The sequence below is a fragment of the Pipra filicauda genome, unplaced genomic scaffold (assembly GCF_003945595.2).
Source record: "Pipra filicauda isolate LSUMZ 115617 unplaced genomic scaffold, ASM394559v2 scaffold78_size3787270_pilon, whole genome shotgun sequence".
NCBI lineage: Eukaryota > Metazoa > Chordata > Aves > Passeriformes > Pipridae > Pipra > Pipra filicauda.
The window spans coordinates 1,959,533-1,977,847 of record NW_024104964.1 but is presented as its reverse complement, the minus strand read 5'-3'; the positions used below and the strand labels follow the sequence as shown (position 1 = coordinate 1,977,847).

The 18,315-nt window shown below is 50.0% G+C and overlaps 2 protein-coding genes across 3 annotated transcripts; one reads left to right on the top strand and one right to left on the bottom strand.

The window, feature by feature from the left end:
- Positions 1-1,723: 1,723 nt before the first annotated feature.
- Positions 1,724-18,063, bottom strand: GFM1 (G elongation factor mitochondrial 1). Its single transcript, XM_027730509.2, has 18 exons — positions 17,957-18,063; positions 17,159-17,311; positions 16,749-16,881; positions 16,087-16,291; positions 15,324-15,440; positions 14,646-14,796; positions 14,379-14,533; positions 13,662-13,746; positions 12,879-13,016; positions 12,290-12,391; positions 12,134-12,190; positions 11,615-11,752; positions 10,830-10,912; positions 4,796-4,958; positions 3,835-3,979; positions 3,029-3,189; positions 2,438-2,491; positions 1,724-2,156 (listed from the first exon to the last, which is right to left on the bottom strand). The coding sequence occupies exons 1-18, from the start codon at positions 18,008-18,010 to the stop codon at positions 2,025-2,027; spliced, it is 2,226 nt and encodes a 741-aa protein (XP_027586310.2). The 5' UTR covers positions 18,011-18,063; the 3' UTR covers positions 1,724-2,024.
- Positions 5,412-11,011, top strand: LXN (latexin). Of its 2 annotated transcripts, XM_027730534.2 has the most exons (6): positions 5,412-5,540; positions 6,490-6,552; positions 7,079-7,253; positions 7,807-7,943; positions 9,586-9,648; positions 10,514-11,011. In XM_027730534.2, the coding sequence occupies exons 1-6, from the start codon at positions 5,412-5,414 to the stop codon at positions 10,607-10,609; spliced, it is 663 nt and encodes a 220-aa protein (XP_027586335.1). In that variant the 3' UTR covers positions 10,610-11,011. The 2 variants fall into 2 exon arrangements, with proteins under 2 accessions (XP_027586335.1, XP_027586329.1); XM_027730528.2 differs by lacking the exons at positions 7,079-7,253; positions 7,807-7,943 and having other exon boundaries at positions 9,586-10,606.
- Positions 18,064-18,315: the final 252 nt, after the last annotated feature.

The following is an 18,315-nucleotide window of genomic DNA, read 5'->3' as shown; positions in this document are numbered from 1 at the left end:
ATGATTCCAGGATTTCACATGACGGTTTTCCCTGCTTGTATTTAAGCAGGGTGATGTCAACCCCCCAAATTCCAGTGTTTTACACACACAGATTGTTAAACCTGATTTCCTGACTGAAGCTTTTTCTCTCAGCACACACCAGGCACCACAATAAATTCGGGGAACGACATCCCATGTCCTCCTGGTGTTTTCTTCTGTGCTGGTAGAACATTTCTCCTCATCAAAAGTATGAAATCAGAGCTGAGAATTTCAACATTGCTTAAAGAAGCTGGTGATTAAAATAGTTTTTGAAACATAAACAAGAAAATGGGATGGATTTTGCACTTTGGGGCTCTACTTTAGTGTCCTTACCTTGTTTTTGCCACTGCTCTCCACACTCAGACCAGAGGATTGGGCACTTCCAAGTCACCAGGTCAGTGTAACTCCCAACTACTCCACAGGAACTTCTGGAGAAGCAGCAAAGCTGTTGGAATTCTAAGGCAGCTGCTTTTAGGCCAAGATTTCAGCCTAAAACCTAAAATCACACAGCAAAATTCTTGGGGTTTTGGTTTTTTCCAGATCTGTGGAGCACCAGCACATCTGGCAGCACCCACAAGCCAGGAATTCACATCACAGTGGCCTGAGCAGAGCAGGAAAACCATAACCATAAATAAAATCCCAACCACCCCATTCCTTTCCTGTTTCCACACTGCTTTCATAAGACAACCCTGAATTTTGGTAAAAGGTTGTTCAAGAAAATCTCCCAATGTCTGAGGACCTGCAGGACTTTTCTGGAAATCAATTCCAGCTGAGCAGTTGACAACAACAAAGCTGTGGATGGGGGGGAATCGGGGATTTGTCCCAAAGCAATACACAGGGATACACCACATGGATACAGCCCGTGGATACACCACCCCACGCCTGAGCCCTGTTAGCACCTCCACGTGCTCACAAATCTGTTCCCAAGGTCAAAATAACTCCTTTTCCCTGTCTTCCCGTGAGGGCTGTGGAGAAGCCTGGCTGCTGCACTCCTGACTGTGTCTGGGAATCATCCTGTGCCAGGAATGTCGCTGGGTTTGAACTGGAACTTCATCCCCCGTTTACTGGAAGTCTGTTAAGCTCAGGAGGTCAGGAAGGGAGAGAGACACTTCAACATGGACCTTCTGGGAGTCATTAAAAATACAGAATTATGGGAATATCTTCTCCTTCCCATGGAACTCCAGGATCCTTGTTTTGTCTCTGCAATGAGTCAGTAAGATTTCAGTCAACTGATTCCTGCGCTGAGCATCGGCTGGACACGCCCTCGGGATTGGGAGATTCTGGGAAGAGAAAGCTCTGGTTTGGTTTTCTAACAGAGAGCCAAAGTCAAGCCCACACAATGAATCCACATCACAAGCCCACAGAGGAATTCCAGGTTGCTCCCAGCTTTGGGAAGAGTTAACTCCCACCAACACCCTTCTCAACTCTGTTGTGCCACCAGTGAAAAGCAGATTCGGTGCCAGGGCAGTGGCACTGAGCGATGGCTTTGCCCAGTGGGTGGAGACTTTGAAGGATCCTGTGCCACTTCTGGAGGATTTGGAGGGAAAAGTGGCATTTTTCCCTGGAGGGAAGCTGGGAGCACCCTGTGAGAAGTGCTCTGTGTGGGCTGACAACTCACTCCCCGTGCCTGTCCAGCAGCTCCTACCTGACTCTCCTGCCTCAACATTTTCAAACTTCCCAAACCTAATTACACAATAATGATGTATCAAGTAAAAAATACAATTATTTTAATAGAACTTAATTAAGACGAATTTCAAGACCAATTATCAGCCGTGTTTTAACATCTATTTTGTTAAGGACAGCATTTACACGTGAACGATTCCGCTGTGATCCTCTGGTGGCTCCTGAGAATTCCACAGAGGAAGGGTATGATGACAAAATTCCAAGTCCAAATCCCACTGCCAGCCTGCCTTCCCCAGCCAGCCTTCTCTGCTTCCACGGCTTGGAAAACTGAGCTGCTGGAGGAGATTGGGAAAAACTGTTCAAAGGACTCCGGAGGAGTCAGATCAGCTCTTGGCTTTGCCCTTTTTGGCAGGAAGTCGCCCCGTTGCTTCCAGGTATTTGTTGATTATTTCTTCCTGAGTGCTGGGTGAACACGGGTGGTATCTGGAGTATTCCATGGTATATTCCCCCTTTCCCTGTAAAATTGGGAAAAGAACATCCAGGTGAAGATGGTACATGTGTAACTGTGCTGAACAGCAGGTCACTCCCTTGTCTGTGAAACAACATCCAAGAATCCTTCACAATCCCACACAAACAAAATCCAAAGCATGGAAGAACTTTTTGAGCAGGAAGGACCCAGCTCTGGGTTTGGGTTTTATCTCCTTCCCTGCTGCAGTTGCTATGGATGCAATGATGCAAAGTAGCCCAAATTTACAGAAATAAACACGTTTAAGCAAAGAGGACATGGAGGACTCACCTCTGTGCAGGACCTCAGCTCGGTGGCATATCCAAACATATCGTTCAGTGGCACCTGAAATCCCAACACAGGCTTGTAAAAACAAAACACTTTTTCCATCAACTTTGAGTCACCACCTAATTGATCCCAATTCTGACACAAAGAGTCAGTGCTGCCTGTAAAAAGCTCGGATTGAATGATCTGGTGTTGTAAAGCACCTGTTATTTTAACTGATTTATACTTGCAACGTGTTTTCAGCAGGAAACTTCAAAAATCTGAGAGTCTGAATGCACCAGGAACTGGAGCATCCTGGATTCAGGGCTGTGTCATCCAGAGATCACAAGGTTTGAGGTAACTCCAGACTGGAGCTCTGATTAAATTCCTCAGTTTTGGAAGCAGAAGGGATGCAGGGCAGCCCAAAGCCAAAGCCTTGCCGAGATGATTTTCCCTCCCACCACCCAACAGGAAAACACACGTTTTTAGAAGGGACATAAGAAAGGGAACACGGAAAATGAGTCAACCTGGCTCCAAGTTTATCCACACAAACTAAGGAAAACAGTGATGGAGTCAAAAGGCAACAGGAGGAAAGGAAAAGCCGGGAAGAGCACAAACCTCAGCATAGAGGGTGAAGTAGCCCTCTGCCCCGTCCTGCCCCGTGATGACCCCGTGGCGCCGGTTGATCCCAGCTATCACAGCTCCCTGGAATTCCGTGGGAGCCATCACCTCCACGGCCATGATGGGCTCGATGATTCGCACCGTGGCGTTTTCCATGGCTGGGAAAAACAGCGGGAGAAACAATCCAGCACCACAAGCCTGGGGGAAGTTCAGATACTCCCATGCACAGCAACAAATGGTTCATGGTAATGCCAAGGGTTTCCTATGACAGCGAGGGAAAACAAGCAGCTCCATGGAATTCCAGCTCCCCGGCTTGTTATTCCTGACACCATAATCACAGAGTCATTAAGGTTGGAAAAGACCTGCAAAGTCATCAAATCCAACCTCTGACCCTAAACCATGTTGTGAAGTGCCACATCCAGGGGCAATTCCAGGGATTGTGACTCCACCAATTCCCTGTCCCAGTGCTTCACCACTCCTCCAGTGAAGACATTTTTCCTAAAAAAGGCACAGTTTGACCAAATGTTCTCTTCCTACCCTGTAAGGATGGTGCTGCTGATGTTTCTGTACTGTATTCCAGGAAAACAGGATCTCCTTCACAGAACCACAAGAACTGTTGTGCCCCCCTCAGAAATTCTACAAACTCTTACACTGTGCTCTACACAAGTGGCCAGACTTTGGATGGATGGGTGGGTGGGTGGATGGATGGATACCCCAAATAACAAATGAACCTACAGAAATGAGGCTGTTAAATTCAGCCCCAGCAATAACAGCCAGGACACACCCAAGCAAGGAGCTCCTACCTTGTTTTAGGGCTCCTTCTCCTGCCCTGATGAAGGAGATCTCGTTGGAGTCCACCATGTGATGGGCACCATCCTCCAGGACGAACCTGATCCCGGAGATCTTGTGCCCGGACACCAGACCCTTCTCACAGGCATCTCGGAATCCCTGGAACAACAGCCCGAGTCAGCACCAGGAATCTGGAACCTCTGTGCTGTCAGTCTTTGGCACCTCAGTTGGACACTGATACTTTTTAAAACTAAAAACCAAGGAACAAGGAAAACTGCCCTCAGGATTTGGCTCTGTAAGGGACTGTATGGCCAAAACCCCAAAGAATGCTCTGTGTGGAAAGAGCTCCTGCCTGGAGAACAGGATTCCTTTAAGACTGCATGTTTTTTTCAGGATTTTGCAAAAGTCTTCAAGTGTTGCATCATAGAATAACGAAGGAATTATTCTGGGTTATCATAGGAATTCCAAGATGATGGCAGGCTAATTAAAATAGTCTGTGATAAATCTGACAGAGAGACAGTCACAGAGATGAAAAAGGAATTCAGAGATGAATTGGGAATTCAGGCAGGAAATGCAGTTTAATTGCAGCTTCCTACATAATTGGCCTCAGAGAAGTCACAGAAAAAGTTCCATATTTTGGGGTTAGAGATGAGAATTGTGGGGCCACAACCAAAAGCAGAAGGGCCAGTAAGAAGCAGACTGAGCAGGAGGCTTGTTGGACTGTGAGCAAGGAAAGGAGGCACTGCCAGGGAAACAGAGCCAGCACACACCACCAAAGCAAACAGAGCAGCTTCTAAAGACAGTGGAAAACCCAGGAATGTGAGATATGAAGTAAAACCACACAAATGATTCTGTTTCCACTGAAGAAACGGGAAGAGCCCCCTTGCCTGTGGCAAGGCCAGCACAGTAAATGTGGGTGATATGGCAAGAAAACACAGAAATCAGTATTTACTGTAGCACACAGATGGTTTGTACCTTTTCCACAGCGGGCACGAATTGTTTGGGAATATTTGTGCCAACGGTTCTGTCTTCAAACTCTACTTTGGTGTAGTCCTCAGGATCCAGGGGCTCCAGCACCCCGATCACTTTGCCATACTGGCCCGCTCCTCCTGTCTGCTTCTTGTGGGTGAATTCAAACCTGAAAACAAACAACACCCCAAACACATGAACCTGCTGCAACCCCAGGGAAAAAATTCCCATTCTGCAGTTCATAGAATCCCAGACTACTCTGGGTTGGAAGGGAATGTAAAGGTTATGGAGTCCACCCCTGCCATGGGCAGGGACACCTTCCACGGGCAGGGACACCTTCCACTAGCCCAGGTTGCTCCAACTTGGCCTGGGACGCTTCCAGGGATGGGGCAGCCACAGCTTCTCTGGGCAACCTGTGCCTGTTCCTCACAGGGAAGGATTTCTCCCCACTATCCCACCTAACCCCGTTCGCAGTTAAAACCTTCACTCCCCCCGGCCGGAGGGACCCGCGCCCTCTCGGCAGCATCAGCGCCGTCCCCGCCCGCTCCCCGGGGCGGGACCCGCCGCCCGCGGTCCCTCCCCGTGCCGGTGCCTTCCTGCGGGCGGAGGAAGCTGCGTGGCCATGGAGCTGCCCCCGGCACAGTTCCCCTCCCGCCGGGCCGCCGCCGTGGCCGTGGCGTTCCTGCGGTACCGGCGGGGCGGCCCCGGGCGGGCGCTGCGGCTGCGGGAGCTGCGCCGGGCGCGCACCGAGGTGAGAGCGGCACCGGCAGCGAGGGGCGGCAACTAAACCCCCGGGAACTGCCCTCCAGCGGGGCCCCGGAGCTCGGGGACAGCTGCCCAGGGAGGGTGTGGAGTCTCCTCTCTGGAGACACCCCAATCCCACCCGGAGCGTCCCTGTGCCACCCGCTCCAGGTGCCCCTGCCTGGGCGATCCCCCGAGGTGCCCTCCAACCCCCGCTGTCCTGGGATTCTGTGTCACCGCGGCTCTGCCCACCCACGTTTGGGGGGCACGGAAGGACCTGTGTGTCCCGAACAGCCCGGGGGCTGGGAGCAGTCGGGCAGGCTGGGAAGGTGGAATACACCCCGTGCTGTTCCCACGATGGCATCGGGCCCGGGGAACCTGCCAAGGACGCTCAGGAGGGAGGAGGGTGCTCGGACTGCGGCTGCCAGGACACACCTCGCTGCTCACCCAGGCTGGGTTACAGGGAAACAAACCCATGAGAACAGGGCACAGCAAACCCCACCTGTGAGAACAGGGCACAAAACCCCAAAACAGGGGCACAGCAACCCCCCCACTCCCTTCAGTCATTACAGCCAAAAAACTCCATGACATGATTCATAATGAACTGCAAAAGGGACTTCATTGGAGGAATCACTGAGCACTCCCACCAGCAGCACATTGCTGGATGGAATCACATGGGGAGCCCCAAAATGTTAATTCAGGGCTAGAAATGAGGGTGGAGAGGCCCTGGCACAGGTTGCCCAAAGAAGCTGTGGCTGCCCCATCCCTGGAAGTGTCCCAGGCCAGGTTGGAGCAACCTGGGCTAGTGGAAGGTGTCCCTGCCCATGGCAGGGTGGGACTGCATGAGTTTTAAATTCCCTCCCAACCCAAACCATTCTGTGATTCTCTGATCTTGTCCACTATGCAAAGTCATTCAACATTTGACAAAATAAACATCCTTAATGTTTTCCCTTTCTCAGGACATCAAGGATGTTGGGCACAAGTACTACCTGGAACTGGAGCTGGAAGATGTCCTGGACAAAGTGAGTTCAGGTTGATTTAATTAAACACTCTGAGGGCAGAGCTTGGCAGCACTGATGTGTCATAAACTCATTTGATGCTGCTCCTCTGGCTCAGCATCCAGGGGACACACCAACTAATCATATTTGGAATCATGTTTCTGATTTTCTATCCTGCAAATCAGGTAAAAAAAGGCTAAATTTTACCACCATAAAAGCCCTGCCCATGTGGTACCTTCCACTCCAGCACCAGACAGTGCTGGAGGGATGACAAGGACATTTCAGTGTCACTCAGCTCCAAGTGAACAGCACAAGGGACATTCTGCACCCCATCCACTGCCCTTCCCATCACTGCAGAAAGCAAATCACCTTTATGCATTCACAGATAAACCGTGAATTTAACCTTGTCTTAAATAATCACAAATCTCTCTGGGCCAGACTCAGAGAAAGCAGCAACTCCATAAAAAAAAAGACATGTCAGAAATGCAAATTACCCACATTACACATGTACTTAATGAAATATTAATGCACATAATTAACTCTGTGACAGGACAGTACTGTTAACTGCACTGCTGAGGTTCTGTATCATCTGGGCAACAAAAACATTGCTCCAGATGTGCAGTTCACACTTGAAGGAGAACTAAAGAGCACAGAGGAAGCAGATCACGTGTTCTACACTCGAATCAGGAGCCTGGAAAAAGAGCTTGTGGCAGAGAACATTCCAGGTACAAGGATGGGGCTGGGGGAGAAGGATCAGGCCTCCCCCCTGCTCTGAACACGTGCTGCTTCCCTTTCTCTGTCTGGGGGTCTCTCAGTCACAGCTACTCAATTTATTCTGATTCCTGAAATCCAGAATTGAGGCAGGATTTGCATGTGGCTGTTCTGCAGAACCACCTGCCACTGTCACCTGCTCCCTCTGAGCTGTCCTTGGCACAGCACATCCCACACCCCGACTGCACAACGAGGGGCTGCTTGGACTTCAGAGCCTTGAAAACTTCATATGTCAGGGGAAAAAAGTGGAGGAGAACACCCTGGAAATGTCCAAGGCCAGGCTGGACGAGGCTTGGAGCAACCTGGGCTAGTGGAAGGTGAACTTTAAGGTCCCTTCCAACCCAAACCACGCTGTGATTCCACAGGAGGAATCACTGCGGGGACGGAGCAGCTCTTCCAAGATCCCGTGGAAGGTTTTGTGACATGGATGGGAGTGACTTTAGCACCAGGTGATGAAGTTCTGTTGCTGGCTCTTGTTTAACCCCCGGGAATTGTTTTGTTTCCCAGACAGCCATGGCCACGTGCCCCCAGAGCTGGAGCCCCTCCACCTGCTCGCCTGGGTCGCCTCGGGGTACCTGGTGTGGCAGAATTCCACGGAAAACACCCAGCTCCAGCTGGCCCAGATCAAACATGTGAAGCAGGTGGTAAGTCTCCATCAGACAGAGAATTCCAGGGTGGTTTGGGTGGGAATGGACCTTAAAGCCCATCCAGTGCCACCCCTGCCATGGGCAGGGACACCTTCCACCAGCCCAGGTTGCTCCAAGCCCCGTCCAACCTAGCCTTGGACACTTCCAGGGTGTTCTCCTCCACTTCTTTCCCCTGACATATATTCCAACCTGGCCTTGGCTCTCAATGCTCTGCAAGAAAAATAGTGTTTAGGAGCTGAGCAGGATCCACATTCTTAAAAATCCACATTCAGGAAACCTCAATTATGTCTGAACTTCCTGCTCTGGTTTGGTTTTAAGAATCTAGTCCAGTGTTTGAATTTTGTTCCACTACCCCTTCCCTCTAATCAAACAGCACTTAAAAGGGATTTTTATTTGAGCTCTTGGACTTCCCTTACCATGATGAGCATCAACTGAGTTTATGGTGAGAAACCTGAACTGAGGAAGACAAAAGGGGAAGACGAGGGAGAAAGGGAACAGAATATTCCAGGATAAGATATTTCCTGTTTTATTTCTGGGTGGTTATAAGGGATGGGTTTATCTTGAGCACACCTGGATCTGCCCTAAACTCAGGAATCAAAACCTGGCAAATCTCACTGTAGCTCCTGACATTAACTGAGTCATTAATTGCCACCACCAGGCCTGACAGGCCCCTTGCCTGGAAGAGGCTTAAGTGAGAGAAAGCACTTTGCTTTCACAAAACTTACTGTCACAGCCAAGTCCTTTTGGTTTGATTTGTAAATTAATAGAATTCTATAGATTCTCCCTAATTCCTCTGCTCTGTTTGGAAAAAAAAATATATTGTGAGTTAAGAATAACCTCTAAAGGGCTGGTCAGCTTAAATCTGAGGCAATTTTGGATGTGAGCCAGGAAAAAGAAACAGGATTTAGAAAACTCAAGGCCCAAATGGTTTTGCCACTCAGAACAACCAGTGAATTCCCAGGAAGTGCTGGGGATGAAGGAGAGACAAATGGCTTCAGGGAGCAGGATTTGTGAATGTTTTGCTCCCTCTGATGGCATCTCGGAGCAATTCACAGCTGCTGCAGGGCTGTGCACCAGCGAGAGTTCAAAGATTTTAAACCCCTCTTTAACAAATTCGAGGACAAGGCAGACAGAAAACTATTAAATTAACCCAGCTGCCACCTCTCTTGGGGAATTTTGTTCCTTTTCCTTGAAAAATACATGGGAAAAGAGTATATTCCAAAGGCCAGTGTGTATTTTGTCACTCAGAATCCCTGTAAGGCCTCTGGGGTGTGTCCTTATCCTACTGACAATTTGATTTGGGATTATCTGGGTTAAACTGACACCTTGTAGAAGGAGGTGTTCCCATCCCAAAGGAGTTCCTGAAGTTGATATTTATCTGATTTCCTTAAGGGAGGCATTAGCAGAGTTTTAAGCCTCACATTCATCTCTCCAGTGCAAATTTGGAGTGACAAAAACACAGATCAGGATCTTTTTTGTTTTGTCACAGTGACTGAGCTCCACCTGCTTTATTGGTTATAATAACCTGTTTTACCTGAAATACAGCAGGGAATTCTTGGGATAACCAAAGAGAACTGACTCACTGCTCTGTAGGTGGGGAGAAGCCCCAAATTCAGCCCTTTTCACCTTGTCTTTCCAGAGGAGAAGTGATGAATATCTGCAGTTTGACTACCTGGTTCTACTGCACGAAATGGTGTCCCAGGTAAATACTGGATTTCTTAAAAGCCTTTTTTGTTGTTGTTTGAAGCCTGGCAGCTCTGCAGCCTCCAGCTCAGGCACACAGACGGTGGGGTGGACACAGAGGGTGAGGGTGAGGTCAGGGCCACCTTCTCTGTCCATCCCAGCATTCCAGGACACAACAGCAACAATTTCTAGCTGTTTCTGGGCTTTCTTGGGAATGGCTGAGGTTCAAAACACTGGTGGCTTCACAGCTCTTTCCTCCTGGGAGATCCCAGTGCCAAACTGGCTGGGGATCAAGGGAAGAAGTGGCATCCTGGAGTGCTCAGCAGAATTCCAGGGGGGTGGAAATGCTCCCATGCCAGAGGACAGCACTGGTGCCCAGCAGAGACCTCACCCATCCCAGTTATCCCAGCACAGACTGGTTCCTAGCAGAGTATTCACACTTGGAGCCATTCCCCATCATAATTCTGTGATCTGAGCAAGTGTTTTCATAAGGAAAACACAGAAAATGTGAGAGAGAAGTTCCTGATTGTGCAACCTCCTGGAAAACCCACCCAGGGATCTCCCTCCCAGCTCCAGCTCCGCTGCTTCCAACCCCTGCACTCTCAAGTTTTAAATTAACAGAATTCTATGGATTCTCCCAGTTTTTCTGTGTGTTTGGAGAAGATATACTGTGAGTTAAGAGTAACTCCTAAGGTGATGTTCAGCTTTAAATTTAAGCCAAGGTCAGCTTTAAATTCAAATTTAAACCAAGGTCAGCGTTAAATTCCAGCCAAGTTCACTCGGGGCACCTACGTGGGTTTGGTTCCTGAGTTTTCCACGAGGAGAAATTCCTGACTAACCAAGAGAACGGAAGCCCAGTTTGTTCCCTGCTGTCACTCCCACAGGAGATCATTCCCTGGGAGATGACAGTGCTGTGGCACCCTCGGGATGGTGTCAGAGTGACACGGGAGAGCCGCCAGCCCGGACACACCTCGGGATAAGGGACCCCCTGATCCCACCTGGAAGCAGCTCCAGAGCTCCAGCAGGCATTTGGAGGGAGGGCAGAGGAGGGGAAGGGGTGGGGAAGCAATCAGGGTACAAAGACATTAAATTAAACTTTTCCTGTGCCTTGGGATTTGATCTGATCTTTTCTTCCCTGCTGCTTAATCAAATGCTGCATCCAAAGAAATGACTAAAACAATTCCCAGAGGGAATACTCACGGCACAGGTGCAGAGATGTTCTCCCTGAAGGCAACTTTGGGCTTCCCTGTGGTGCAAGGACAACCATATTCCCTCTCCATTCGCTGCAGGAAAAAAACCCAGAGTTGTTCCATTAGAGCAATTCTTTGGAAATTATTGTATTAATTTAATCAGGGTTAACCAGGGGTTTTTCACTGATTTTGGGGGGCTTTTTGTTGTTGTTTTTTTTTTTTTTTAATGTTATAAATTGTTCACTGTCATTCTGCATCCAACTTTGCTTAAGATCTACACAGGGAAAGGGAACAGCATTAATTTTTCTATTAAAGTTTAAGTTTTTCAAGAAAAAAGCATCTTTTCTTCATTCTGTCAACATTTCAGACACATCTCTTGTGTTAATTAAAATACAGGCATCAACTGGAATGAGACTAATCACTGTAAGTAGGTATTCCCTTCTCCCTGCATCAGCTTTTATATGGAAGGATACATTTAAAACCACAGAAACACAGTATTTTTCTGTAGTAATTAATTATTATTAATTATTAGTTCATTATAAGCAAAGGCTGCTAAAGCAAAGTGTAGTGTTTAATCCATTTTTATGGATTTGAACTGAAGAAGTGAAAATATTCCAGGCAGAAGTTTCCTTTAAAATGGAACCACTGGAGAGAAAGAACCTGCAGAGGTTGATTTACAGTTAAACTCTTCCCAAAGCAGCTGGAAAGAAGAAAGAGGAGGGGGAAAAGGAAGGAGAATTCGTGGCTGGAAAACCAGTGAAAAGCAGAGTCCATGGAATCTGCTTTCCCAATTACCTGGGCATAGATTTCCAGGTGCAGCTCCCCCATCCCAGAAACGATGGTCTCCTTGCTCTCATCATCAAAGTGGACTCTAAAAGTGGGATCTTCCCTCGTGAAGCGGTTCAGGCCTTTGGAAAACTTGTCAAAGTCGTTCTGAAATGCAATTAAACACACAAGATTTGCTCAAATTCCAGAAATTATCCACGAAAAAGGCCTCGACTTTTCCTATCAACAGCTGAGCACTTCTGCTCTCTGAGGTGATTTTCTGAAACACTTCTAACTGTGTTTATTAATGTATTAATTGTGATTTAATTTCAAGTTCAGGTCAAAGAAATGCACCTTATTTATGGCTGAGTGACACCATCCAGCCCAGCCACGTGCTGGGTTATCCAGAGATATAATCTTAGGGATTGTGGATAAAACACTTTCAAACAGTGCTTGTTTTAGCCTGTTCCTTATTTAAGCTGCATAAAATCCTAAAAAGCAGCAAAGGGAGGGGAAGCCAGGGGGAGATGTGGATCCCCAGGCTCCTACCTTGTTGGAAGGCTTCATGGCCACGGAGATGACGGGATCGGGGACGTGGATGGATTCCTGCAGTGGCCACCAAGGAAGAGGTGATGATTACAAACTTCCCCAGCAAAATCCTGGTAAATGCCAGTGCCTGAGGCCCTCAGGGAAAGGGGAACTCACCATGGAGATGGCAGTGCTGGTTTTATCAGTGAAGGTGTCCCCGCTGGCACAGTCAATCCCAAACAGGGCACAGATGTCTCCAGCATAAACTTCACTGACATCCTGGGGAAAGAAAAGTTTCCTGTTTAGATAACACTGAAAGATAAGAGAGGCTGTGGCTGCCCCATCCCTGAGAGTGTCCAAGGCCAGGCTGGACAGGGCCTGGAGCAATCTGGGATCATGGAAGGTGTCCCTGCACATGGCAGGGGGTGGCACTGGGTGGGCTTTAAGATCCTTCCAACCCAAACCATTCTGGGATTTCTCCTCTGATTCTATAACCTACAAACTACACCTGGTTTACAGAAGACACATAAACATATTCTGTGTTTTAAAGCTTGACATTGAGCTCCTCTAAAATTCCAGCTGGGATAAAATGCTCTGTAAATCTTCCACCTCTTTATTCCAAGGACAAAAAGGAGAGCTCGGCTTGGATGCTAACTTGTTCTAGTTTAGGGATGTGAAGCAAACAATGTGCTGTGTTCCAGGCAGTCCTGGCCCACTGCAGGAATGCCAGACAGTGGCTCAGAGTCCATCCCTAGGGATCACTCACCTCCATGTTGTCCGAGTGCATCCGGACGAGCCTCTGCACTCGCACCCTCTTCCCAGTCCTGGTGTTGTAGATGTAATCAGACTTCTTCAGCCTCCCCTGGTAAACTCTGATGTAGGTTAACTGCCCAAATTTACCAGCCTGGAAGCAAAATCCAGGGAAAAAAAATCACATATGATCCTTCTGGGAACCAAGAGCACTGTTACTGAAAAGCATCACCTGCACTGACTGAATGTTTCTGGTTTGAATTTCCACACTAGAAATGTAACTGAAACGTTTCTAAGAGTCTCAGCTTTCCCTTGGCTCTGGGATGGAATTTGGCATTTCCTGGCAATTTTCTGAACTCATATTATCCCTCCCAAACCTTCCCAACAGAGACACACATTGACATGCAACATGAAATCTCAAGTGCTGCTCTTTAGGCAGAAACAAATTGTTTCCTTAAAACTGTGCACTTTATCCTCTCCAAACCTCTCCTGTTTCATTGTTTTCAAATCCAGGATTTTTCTCTGAAAGTATCTGAAATAACCCATAACCTCCCCAAATGTTTAAGTTTTAACTAAGAAAACCATGAAATACCTGAGGGACATGACCCCATTCTAAACTTCCAAATTGGCAAGTGTTGGACACGCTGGTGGATTTTATGGTGGGAACCAGTTTTTTAAAGGTTAAGTTTAAACTGAATTTAAATATAAACTGATTTTAAAGCTTGCTCTACACAACTTTGGCAGCCCCATCTGTTTGGATTCACTCTGTGAGTCGTTAGAAAGAACTCAGTGGACTCACCTCCAGTTTGAAGGCAAGGCCGATGAAAGGTTGGGAATCATCACGAGCAGAGTTCAACAGGAACTTGGATCCATCCTCAGAATCCCTTAAAAACAGGGTTGGAGAGGGAGGTGAGGTTATGAGGCAACACAGGAGCCTCCTCTAAGCATCTGCTGGCTCTTTACTGGCTTTAATGTTGGGGTTCACACCTAATTGTTGGACTTCTCTCCCAGGGAACAAGGGACAGGACAAGAGGGAACAGCCTCAAGTTGTGCCAGGGGAGGGTCAGGTTGGACATGAGGAGGAATTTCTTCCTAGAAAGGGTGGTCAGGCACTGAAGGGGGCTGAAGGCTTGAAGGGCTGCCATCATTTCTGATGAACTACCTCATAATCATTTTCCATATTTAACATTTAATGTGTTAATAACACCAGTATAAAGGGTAACCCTCAGATGAAAGGAGCTCTCTTAGTTTTGGGAGTTTGTGCCAAATTCTGGTGCTATTATTTAATACAAATGGTAAATGATCCTGGATCTTGTTACTGATGTTTCCTGCTATGTATTAAACAGCTTTGAAACTATTCCATAGGATCATGAAATGGTTTGGGTTGGAAAGGACCTTGAAGGCCTCCTAGTCCCATCCCCTGCCATGGGCAGGGACACCTTCCACTAGCCCAGGTTGCTCCAAGCCCCGTCCAGCCTGGCCTTGGACACTCTTGTTTGCTCCTGGCTGTCCTTACCCCTGGTTCAGAATAGCATAGTTCTCCACCTCAGAGGGATTGGGAAGGTATTCCAGGACAGCATCCAGCAGTGGCTGCACCCCTTTGTTCTTCAAAGCACTTCCCACAAGGACTGGGGTAAAGGACTTGTTCAGCGTCGCTCTCCTGATGGCAAGCTGGAAAACAGCCCTGGTAACTCTCCTCCTGCACCCTCAGGAGCCTGAGATTCCCTGGCTTCCCTGGGCATCTCCACTCCTGGAGCAAGGAGCTGCACCCCTCTGGAGGTACCTTTAACTCAGCAGCCGTGGGAATCTTCTCTTCCAAGAACATCTCCCCGAGCTGATCGTCGGCGTTGGCGACGCACTCGACGAGCTCCCGGCGCCGCTCGGCCGCCTCCGCCCGCAGCTCGGCCGGGACCTCCTCAACACGGAGGGTCTGCCTGCACACACGGGGACAAACCATCACCCACAGGGCATGGACCACGTGGATCCATCACCTTCCATCACTGCCATGACCAGCCCGACCAAGGAAAACTCGCTGCTGACATGGATAATGGGAAAAATCCCCTACGAGGATCAGCTTTGGCGCTTTGGCAGGAGAAGGTTCCTCCCCACTCCTGGCAGGAGTTTGAAGGATGCAGGACAACCTGTCCGACAGCCCCACCCACATCTCATCTTCATCCCAGAAGCCACATGTGCACTGTCAGATCCCGTTATGGAGCAAGTCTCCCTGTTTCTCAGGGTGGGAAGTGTGGCCACCACCCCTTCCCACCACCCAGCTCCTCCTGCAGCCACCCATCCCAGAGCTCACCTGCAGGGCCAGGGGATGGGAATGCCAGAGGCTGAGCTCAGCCCTGGCACAAGCCCCACCCTGATATTCCCAGAGAGCAGGGTTTCACCTCTGCAGGAGGAACTCCTCGTGTAAAGAGCAGCTCCAGCCAAGAAAGGAGCAAGTTCCACAACTCACCCAAGTGCCCCATCAAAATAAATGGCTTTTTCTTCAATAAGATCTATAATTCCTTTAAAGTCTCCCTCCAGCCCAATTGGAATCTGGACAAAAGCTGCATTGTGTTTCAACTTGGACCTGAAAGAGGGAGAAAACAGAAATTAGTTCAAGAAAAGCGTTGTTTTTATGGGTCTCCTCCAGATTGTCTTTAAACAACCTCCCACAAAATCCCTGGATTTCATCCTTTGGGCAGTGCCAAAAATCTGTCAGTGCTGATAAAAACCACCCAGGTGTTTTCCAGGGTGGCTCAACCCTCTGTATCCCAACAGGAGCAGGGAGCAACTCCCCTGGGAAAGAAGGCAGAGGAGACTGGTTTGAGATTGATTATTTGATTAGGGGAGAAGGCTTCATGCATATTAATGAGTTATCTCACAGATCAAATTAGGAGCAAGGAGGATTCCAGGCATCCAAACCACCCCATCACCTCCCTGCTGGAATTCCAGCGGCACACGTGCTACCAGGATCTAGGGAAAACCAAAAGGCTGCTTTCCAGGTGGCTCCACATATAATTCCATCAACAAAATAAATATCAAACCCCAGCTCTTGGTCCCTGCAAGTCTTGGCTGACCAAAATATTTGGGGATTTTGGAGACTTATGGGTCAGATCTTAATCTGAGTCAGGCATTCCCCAAACTGCAGGTACAAAGAGAAGCCTCTCCAACATTCTTCCCCTGCCATGGGAGTATTCAGAATTATTTCCCAAGTCATTTTAACTGGTAAATACCTGAGTTGCTGCACGGCCCTGGCTGGGTTGGAGCCCATCCTGTCCAGTTTGTTGATGAAGGTCAGGAAGGGCACGTTGTACCTCTTCATCTGCCTGTTCACAGTGATGGTCTGGCACTGGACTCCTCCAACAGCACAGAGCACCAGGATTGCTCCATCCAGGACTCTCAGAGACCTCTCCACTTCAATGGTGAAGTCCACGTGTCCTGAAGGACAATAAAACTCATTAATCATGACAAATGAGTGCAGAAAGGAGCAACAGCCAACAGAGCCAAACCCTCCAGCCACAGAGTCACACCAGCTTGAGTGGCTGATCATGGAACCATGGAATGGTTTGGGTGGGAAGGAGATTAAAGCTCATCCAATCCCACCCCCTGCCATGGGCAGGGACACCTTCCACTAGCCCAGGTTGCTCCAAGCCCCGTCCAACCTGGCCTTGGACACTTCCAGGGATGGGGTAGCCACAGCTTCTCTAGGCAACCTGTGCCAGGGCCTCCCCACCCTCCCAGGGATGGATTTCTTCCTTCCTGAATTAAATCTCACCTAAATTCCCCCTCTGTCAGTTTGAATCCACGCCACATTGTCCTGTCACAACACAAAGATGCACCATGTCCTCTGTATCCATGAGGAACAGCAACCCCCAGGTGTTCCCAGCTCCCTCACCTGGGGTGTCAATGATGTTGATGTTGGTGTCTCTCCACATGGTGTAAGTGGCCGCAGACTGGATGGTGATGCCCCGCTGTCGCTCCAGCTCCATGGAATCCATCACAGCTCCAACTCCATCCTTACCTTTCACCTTAGGAAAGAAGAAATTAAAAAAAAATGTAGTCCCAGGACTTTACTAAGAACACACGTCCCATGCCTGGAGGTGCCCAAGGAAGGACCGGACGTGGCACTCAGTGCTCTGGGCCGGGGGACAAGGTGGAGATGGGGCATGGGGTGGATTCGATGACCTTGGAGGGCTTTTTCAACCTCAGTGATTCTGGGATTCAATCCCCTTGCCCTCCACTAATTTTTAAAGGGTTATCAGGGGAAGCAGGAGGGTTTCAGGGCTCCCCCTGGAGCAGCCCCACCTCGTGCATCTGCGCGATCCTGCCCGTGTAGAACAGGATTCGCTCCGTCAGCGTCGTCTTCCCAGAGTCGATGTGGGCCGAGATCCCGATGTTGCGGATCCTCTCGTTGGGAAGGACCCCCGAGGAACAGTGTCTGCAGGAGGTCAGGAGCAGCTGGAGGGCAAGAGGAGGTCATGAGTTGGTGAGGAGCTGACCCAACACAGCAGCGAGTGACAGGACAAGAGGGAAAAGCCTCAGGCTGTGCTAGGGGAGGGTCAGGTTGGACATCAGGAGGAATTTCTCCCTGGAAAGGGTGGTCAGGCACTGGCAGGGGCTGCCCAGGGAGGTTTGGAGTGCCCAGCCCTGGAGGTGTCCAGGGAAGGCCTGGCCGTGGCACTCAGTGCTCTGGGCTGGGGACAAGGTGGGCATCGGGCACAGGGTGGGCTCGGAGATCCTGGAGGTCTTTTCCCACCCTAACTGCTCCTGTGACTCGCTGTGCCGATGGATAAACTTCCAAACCGCTTCCCTACGGCCTCTGCTCTGTGTCAAACCGGTCACTTAAGGCCCAATGGCCTTTCCAGCTCACCCGGGACTGTCCCCAGCCCGGACGCACCGCGCGGCCCCTCCTCGCCATCCCCACATCCCCACCCCGCTGACATTCCCGCTCTCCCGTGTCCCCCATCCCCGTGCCCGATCCCACGGGGCGGGTCACGCGTGTCCTGCAGCCGCCGGGGGGTTCGGGCGGGCCCGGCCCGGCCCCTTCCCCTCCCGCCCCTCACAGCGGGGCCGCCGCCTCCTGAGGGGCCCCTCGGGCGGTACCTGGAGGTGCCGCGGGCGGCCCGGGGCCAGCCCGGCTCTCAACACCCTCAGCATGGCCCCGAGCTCAGCTCCAGCCCGGCTCCTGTCCCAGCCCCAATCCCGGCTCCAATCCCGGGTCACTCCCGCCCCTTCCGGGGCCCCGCGCAGGCGCCGCCCGGGCCGGGACCGGCGGCTCCGGGCCGGATTCTCCAGGACGGACCGGGGGAACCGGGAATGGGGGACGCTCCTCCCGACCCCGATCCCTCCGGGGAGCGCCCCCGGCCCCGCGCGGGGCATTCCCGGTGCGCACACGGGGAGTTCTCCACGTGCGCCGTAAAACGGGGACCGGGACGGAGCCTGGGATGAAGTGAGGGGGCACC

What these genes read in the sequence shown, in the direction of transcription:
- LXN (XM_027730528.2), top strand. Translation starts at nt 5,412, where the DNA reads ATGGAGCTGCCCCCGGCACAGTTCCCCTCCCGCCGGGCCGCCGCCGTG. An exon ending in TGCGCCGGGCGCGCACCGAG is followed by an intron (nt 5,541 to 6,489) that starts GTGAGAGCGGCA and finishes TCCCTTTCTCAG; the next exon opens with GACATCAAGGATGTTGGGCA. An exon ending in TGGAAGATGTCCTGGACAAA is followed by an intron (nt 6,553 to 9,585) that starts GTGAGTTCAGGT and finishes TTGTCTTTCCAG; the next exon opens with AGGAGAAGTGATGAATATCT.
- GFM1 (XM_027730509.2), bottom strand. Translation starts at nt 18,010, where the DNA reads ATGCTGAGGGTGTTGAGAGCCGGGCTGGCCCCGGGCCGCCCGCGGCAC. An exon ending in CCAGCACTGCCATCTCCATG is followed by an intron (nt 12,191 to 12,289) that starts GTGAGTTCCCCT and finishes TGGCCACTGCAG; the next exon opens with GAATCCATCCACGTCCCCGA. An exon ending in CCATGAAGCCTTCCAACAAG is followed by an intron (nt 11,753 to 12,133) that starts GTAGGAGCCTGG and finishes ATTGCATTTCAG; the next exon opens with AACGACTTTGACAAGTTTTC.